Raw genomic sequence first — 6767 nt, 5'->3', positions numbered from 1 at the left:
CACACACACACACAAACACAAAGATTTATAGGCAGATGTTTTTGGCAGATGGTCAGAAATCCAAGGTCAAAGCTCATTGATAGTCCCTTGCAGATGCTTTCCCTTGCATCTTTTTTTGAGCCCTTCCTTCCTTCAAGGCCAGATTTTGTCATCTCCAGCTGCGTAGTAATTCTGACAACAGGATATGTAATGTGCTGTCATTTGTAGCTGCATATCTAACTGTTTCTTTTACTGTTTTTATGGTCTTTTGTCTGCCAGTCTGTCTCTCGAAGTTGTTATCCACCTGTCTCTCTTCTCTTCTACCGGTATCAGTCCCTCTGCCTACCTTCTTTCCAAAGTCTCTTTCTACCTCGCATATCGTCTACCCCCTCCTTTTTTGTCTGTATCTGATAACCTATCTATTTTGTCTCTTCTGTCTCTTTGCTTCTTGTGCATGTCTCTGTCACCATGCCACAGTAAGACAGCCAGTCTGTTTCCCTTTACATTTTCATCGAATCCATTATTTGTGTTTCTCTGACTGTCTGCACATACCCCTTTCTCTGTGCATGTTTCTGTCAACAGTTAAACCTTCCTTTAAATCCACATAGGTTTCTTTTAGCTCTCCCCACTGCCCTTTATTTTAACTCTCATCTATCTTTACTTTTGTGGTATGAACAGAAATGTCCACCTGTTTGAATGAGGTCCTGCTATGATTTTACTCAGGCACTCCAACATGGGTGCCAGGAAAAGCTTTTATCTACATATTTCTCAGCAATTATTATCTATTTTAAAAGCAGAATATATACCAGGTCTGTTTCAGTGCCTACCTGATTACAGAGGCAGCAACAGCAGAGGTTGTTGGCAGAGACACTTGAATGTTCACAATGAGAATACATAGAACTGCACATGTAAATAAACTGCACACAAGTATGGCCACACTTGTGTGCAGAAACAAACCACAAATTACAAAAAAGTTTTTTTTAACCCACACAGCTGGATGCACATAAATGAACGCGGGGACTATGGGTCTTTTCTTTCTACCTTTCTCTGTATTTCTCGCCATTACACATTCACACACAGGCCTACACACACACACACACACGCACAGACCCATGGCTAATGTGTGATGTGGTGATGCAGAACTTTTTAAGATTAAGCACTAATGCAGAATCAATGCATATGTTTGACCTGTTATAAACAGGATGGAAAAACTATTAACAGTGGGGCAGGGTCTCGCTGTGTGCATAATCAAAAGCAACACTAAAGAAAGTATTGAGCAAGACATTTTACTCTGCACTTCCACTCTCTTTTTTAAAAAATGTTCTCAACGGGGAAAAAGATCTCTCAATGAATATATTTATGTTCTATGATTGTTCTATGGAAAATTATTTTCCACGAGAACAAACCTGTGACCTTGCATCAAATATCAGTTGATTGTGTCAGTAATATAAGCAGTCCTGTAAAGAGCTATGTGTGCTATTATTGCTTCAATAGAAATTAAGAGGATAAGTAGCAGGAAGGAGCTACTTGTCAACAGAGCTACAAACTGTAGATGAAGTAAAGATATTTGTACTGCTTACATTTTCAAAAAAGATTCATTACCTCTAGGGGAGGTATCGATTATTTTGCATCATTGCGTGCCTTTCAGGAATTAAACCAGACTTGGGAACCATACCACACACAACCCTACTGGTATATCTACTGATGCTTATATTTAGTTTTTCACATGGCTGCATAAAGTCCTTTATTTTTTACAACTGTTTTAAATTGTTCATAAAAGTCTATATAGTAAAATAAAAGTTTATATAGTTATAGTTCAAATAGTTTTGTTAATTTTATTATTAGTTAACCCTTTATGAGTCCCCCAAGGTTAAATAAATAACAGACCATGATGAGTCATTTGGATGCCAGTCAAACTGTTTGACTGTCTGATTTGATCAAAATCTGTTATGCTTTTTTATGTTTTGGGTTAAGCAGCTAAAAGGTTTGAAAGGCTTTATCTTAAAAAGCCAAATTTGATAACTGAAAGAATATGCTAATATATAACCTCTAATTTCATAAGCCTTAAAAGTAGCGGACTCTAAACTGTTTGAAAATAGTTCCCATTCATTCCTGTGTTTAAGTTTGATTGAAAGCACAGCTGAAGTTTCAAAGTTAATTAAGTAATTTTCTTTTTAAGTGAGTTTCCTCTTGTTTGTTGTGTGCATGTAATTATTTAAATTAGGTTTGTGCACAAATGTGGCTCACCTCTCCTATTAGAGGAGTCACTCCATCTGATTCAGTGACCCAAGCATTTTTCGCAGTTCCACGGTCATAGGACTCATACAGAGCATCCCCAACCCTCTTACTGGTGGCTATTGCTGGATCCTGTCATAATAATATAAGTTGAAAACAAATCAGTAAATACATAAAAATTACACAGCACCATTGGCATGAGTTTCAATTGCTATTTGTTGTATCTGATGTTACAAAGATGTTACTGTGTACTGTATTATTGTATCATCACACATTATATACAGAACTCATATCACAAAATTGCTTGTAATACAAGAATAAGTTCATGTAGTAATATTTGTTAACATGTCCATTACACAAATTATTTTGTGAACAGCAAAATATTTCTTACCAGGATAAGGATATATTTCTGCCCCTTCTCATGGAGGAATTCAGCAAACTGTGGAAGTTCTGCAAACTTCACCTTGTCATAGGTGAAATCCTTTTTATCCTCCATGTAGTCTATGTCAGTATATTGAATGTCCTGCATAGGGTAAAGAAAAATGCTGCATTGGTATGTGATGTGCATGCATTTTTTTACTTCAGAAATTATATAGGCTAGCATAGCCAAAATCTTTGTGTTTCAAAAAAAGCTCTAAATCTAATAGCATATGAAGTTAATTTACCAAGTTTTATATATGCATTGACCCTTGTGAGTTAATTTCAAATGAGTTTTAGAAATGGGCATTAGATATTCAAAGCTTCTTTTGAAATACAAAACTTTTGGCATGGCTTCTATTTATTAAAATTAAATTTGCATCTTGGATTGCAGTGTAATAGATTCCAAATGTCTCATAATGCCTCCTAAATGTACCCACTCGTGTTTTTTTTTTCTTTTTGTGCTTAATTTTGGCACATCTGCTAAAAAGAATCATCATTTTCAGCATTACTTAAATGTGTCTTTCACACTGTATATTTTCATCTTAACATAGCTAGCAAGAGAAATATTGAACATTTGCATAGAGTCTTACTAACAGAAAGACCTCTGATGGACTTTTGGAGACCTAATGTGAGTGCAAACAACTTTGGTAATGTGCTGCTAAACCTTGGGAGGACAATAGCAATGTTAACACAGTCTTCCTTTTTTGCCAGGGTGTGACTTTATGCTTGCTCTCTGTCGGTTGCCTGCCAAAATCTACTTCATATCGATGGAGCAGATGGTTTGGAAGGCTCTGCCAGATCCTTCCTCTAATGGTAATCAGCTCCAGACATATTAGGGAGAATGTGATAATACCCTCTGTGGTCTATCTAATGGTTATCAAACATGTCCCTGAGTACAGCCGGAGAGAAAGCAGCTGCATCCTAATGTCTTTGGATATGAAAAAAGAGATTGGAGATTATAAGAGTGAAATATTGAGATGGGTTGGAAATTTGTTTGCATTTGAGCGTTAGATAAAACAGAGTTCAAATGACATCCTCGACTGTTGCCATCACTGCTGAGTTGTGATAGAGCTAAAATGTTTTATTGGGACACATAAAGAACGTGGATAGGAGTCTACCTTAGTAATTAAAGACAAAAATGTACAGCATTGCAAAAGACTCGGTATCGAAAAGACTCTTAGCAGTTACCTCTCATGGCTTGACAAAGATAAGCAGTAGGGCTCATTCCAAACAAAATGCCAACTAGAATTGATATTTACCAAATGTCTCAGAAAGGAATAGGCACTGGAGTAGTTTTAGCATTCAGTTCAGCGTGAATGAGATAATGAAAGGAAGTCGATTGATTGATCTTTGATCACCACTAACATTCAGTGACGTATGAAAAATAGTGATCCCAGGATTGAACCTATATAGCCCAGCAGACTCGCCATTATTTGACAGAAAGCTGGATTACCCTGTGTAAGTTAAAGGCCATCCCTATCATTCTGTCTGTCTGTCGAATTCCTGTTTCCACCTTCGTATCACGTCTCCACAGATAGTGTAGTGGTTAAGGCTCTTGCCTCCGGAACCACACAGTGGTGCATGAGTGCTTCAAATTTAACAAGGGGTGCACAAGGTGAAGTATTGATTCCCCACATTCCCCGACCTCTGAAAGCTTTACAATTGTGGTAGTAGTCAAAGGAATCCCTCTCTATAAAAACCATGCATTGCCACTACATTTCACACACTCGAGTTTTAAAATGCATGTTTTCTAAGGAAGAAACAAAGAACTAGGAAGAAGTAAAAGGCTAGGTGATGTCAGTGACACCAAGTCACATGTTTTCCATTTCCAGAATGTTCATCATGGCCACATGGTCAGTAACAGTGGTATGTAAATGGAACCTACATTTATTACATACAATGCATGATATTGTGATATAATGGAGGTAAAATATGTAAGCAAAGTTGTTCAACATGTTATCAAAATATCATAAGGACAAAATCACAGATGTTTAAGGGGGCGGCAGTAGCTCTGACAGCAATTTTAGATAGTCTGAAGAAAATGTTTTTCTAAAATATGTATGTTATGAAAGACAAATAAGGAATAAAAACCAAGCAGACAGAATCTTACATATGGAAGATCCACAGCACGGTTCCTCTCCACTGTTTCCTTGACTATACTGAGGTTGCCATAGTTCCACCGAGAAAGCTGGAATCCCAGTGACCAGTAGGCAGGAATGACAGGCTTGCCAATGAGCTGAATAGCATGATTGGAAATACTTTTAATGTAATTACCACGTCAAGGCAACACAAAACCCACTTCACCCAACAGTATTAACCAGAAAACCTGCCAGACATATTTCTGAATTTAGAAAATCACCTCGAGGAATTCATGCACCACTTGTTCTGGTGTGTCACCAAAGAAAATGTAGAAGTCAAGCACCCCTCCAATTGTCCTGTAGGTCACAGCTGGGGCGGGCTGCAGTGTCACATCTGGTGAAAACACAGAGACAAAACGTATAAGTATCAGTATTATGTTTAAAAATAAATTACAACCCCAAATTGATTGTAAACCATTGTGTACCACCGGTCCTCTGTTTTGATAAACCAACTTTCTTGTTGTTTTAATTCTTCAGAGAATTATTACTTTAGACCTAAACACAATTGTATAAGGAGGACGTATCCGTCAATTTCTATGGAAATCAATATATTAAAAAAACTTACATGAAGCAACTGTAAGCATAAGCGACAGAAACATGTCAGTGGGAATCACTAATGCTTTCAGTCATCTCCTTCTCAGAATAAAGCAGTCATGAAATATTCTCTTTGATTTGTCAGCACAATTCTTTGATTGATGCAACAGTAGCTCCTTTTGTGTTGGGGGATGAGGATTAACTGGCGGTTCGTATGCCCTTGAACCATTTAGAGATGATTTTCTTGTCCCGATGTTACATGTATCAGTGTAAACATACGATATGTTTGTACTTTTTTGGCAGTATGTATGAGAGTGCTTGTGCACATACATTCTGTAGTTTTTAAACACAGTGCTGCTCAAATGTTTTTTTATGCGTACGTGTGCATTTGTTTGCGTGCTCGAACCCATGTGTATTTGCTTTTATCCAAGTACCAACAAGTGTTCTTGCATTTGTGTTAGCGTAACTTTACCCATAGCATTGCTGTTCAGGAGAAAGACCCCAAATGACTTCCCACTATTATCTTCCAGACAGAGGAAAAAGGGATAGTGTCCATAGAGGTTATGTGTTCCCTGTAGAGAAGAAAGGAGGAGACAAATGAATATAGGGCATTGGTGCCTTGTGAGACCACCATGTGGGAGACTTACTGAAACTGAGGGGGTGCCTACACGGCATAATCAGCTTACAAGGCATTCAATTATAAGCCTTTTGCGAAGGCAAATGCACATGTAAGACACACATGTAAACATGCCACACACGCACAACTAAGCAGGCCTGCTTTGAGCAGGCCTTATTTTAAGCACATATGTCTCTTTGTGTTTGTGTGTGTGTGTGTGTGTGTGTGTGTGTGTGTGTGTGTGTGTGTGTGTGTGTGTGTGCTGTGTTTACCCCATTAGGAAAAGCATCTCTTGTGAAAATTGGCCAGGTTCTCCAGTTTGTGTCATGCCGATATTGCCTATGGACATGCTCCCCCAGGCCATAAATATTATGGGATGGGAGCTTAGCAGACAGCTGTATGTACTGGTCTTCAAACACAATTGGAGCCATTCTAGTGTCAAACCTGAATGTCAAACCAGAAAAAAAGTAAAGTTAAGTAGGAAGTGAAGAGACACACTGATGCACTGGGATGTGGAATAAGGGAGAGCAGATAAGAGTGAATTTGTGTGAGACACAAAAATAAAGAAAATGAGCATGAGATGGAGCAAGAAGAGAGTGGGAATGAGACAGAGACTGTTACGTCCCCACATGAAAGCTAGACGAAGAGGGAGGGGGACAGTAACAGTTGGATCCGGGTTGAAATGAAAAGGATGCCAGGCAGAGGTGTTTAACACAAAATAAATCTTTATTATAATTAATTAACCCAATAATCATATAAGCAGTAACAACAGAAAGAGACAGCAACGCTGCTTTAATGACAAATCTGACAGGCCAACCCAAAGAGATGGCGACCGCTTCAACTAA

At 38.2% G+C, this 6767-nt stretch overlaps 1 protein-coding gene across 1 annotated transcript in view; it reads right to left on the bottom strand.

Annotated features, from left to right (window-relative positions):
- The window catches only part of si (sucrase-isomaltase), a 59854-nt gene that overhangs the window by 46719 nt on the left and 6368 nt on the right, over window positions 1-6767 (bottom strand). The window contains exons 5-10 of the mRNA XM_013910370.1: window positions 6195-6366; window positions 5779-5878; window positions 4994-5106; window positions 4745-4870; window positions 2606-2737; window positions 2227-2346 (exon numbers count right to left, since the gene is read on the bottom strand). Of these exons, the coding sequence (XP_013765824.1) occupies window positions 2227-2346; window positions 2606-2737; window positions 4745-4870; window positions 4994-5106; window positions 5779-5878; window positions 6195-6366 (763 nt within the window). The remainder of the gene's footprint in view (window positions 1-2226; window positions 2347-2605; window positions 2738-4744; window positions 4871-4993; window positions 5107-5778; window positions 5879-6194; window positions 6367-6767) is intronic.

This window comes from Pundamilia nyererei, unplaced genomic scaffold (assembly GCF_000239375.1).
Source record: "Pundamilia nyererei isolate P.nyererei 1_Seehausen unplaced genomic scaffold, PunNye1.0 scaffold00003, whole genome shotgun sequence".
NCBI lineage: Eukaryota > Metazoa > Chordata > Actinopteri > Cichliformes > Cichlidae > Pundamilia > Pundamilia nyererei.
The sequence above is the reverse complement of the archived record's forward strand: the minus strand, read 5'-3'. Positions and strand labels throughout refer to the sequence as shown.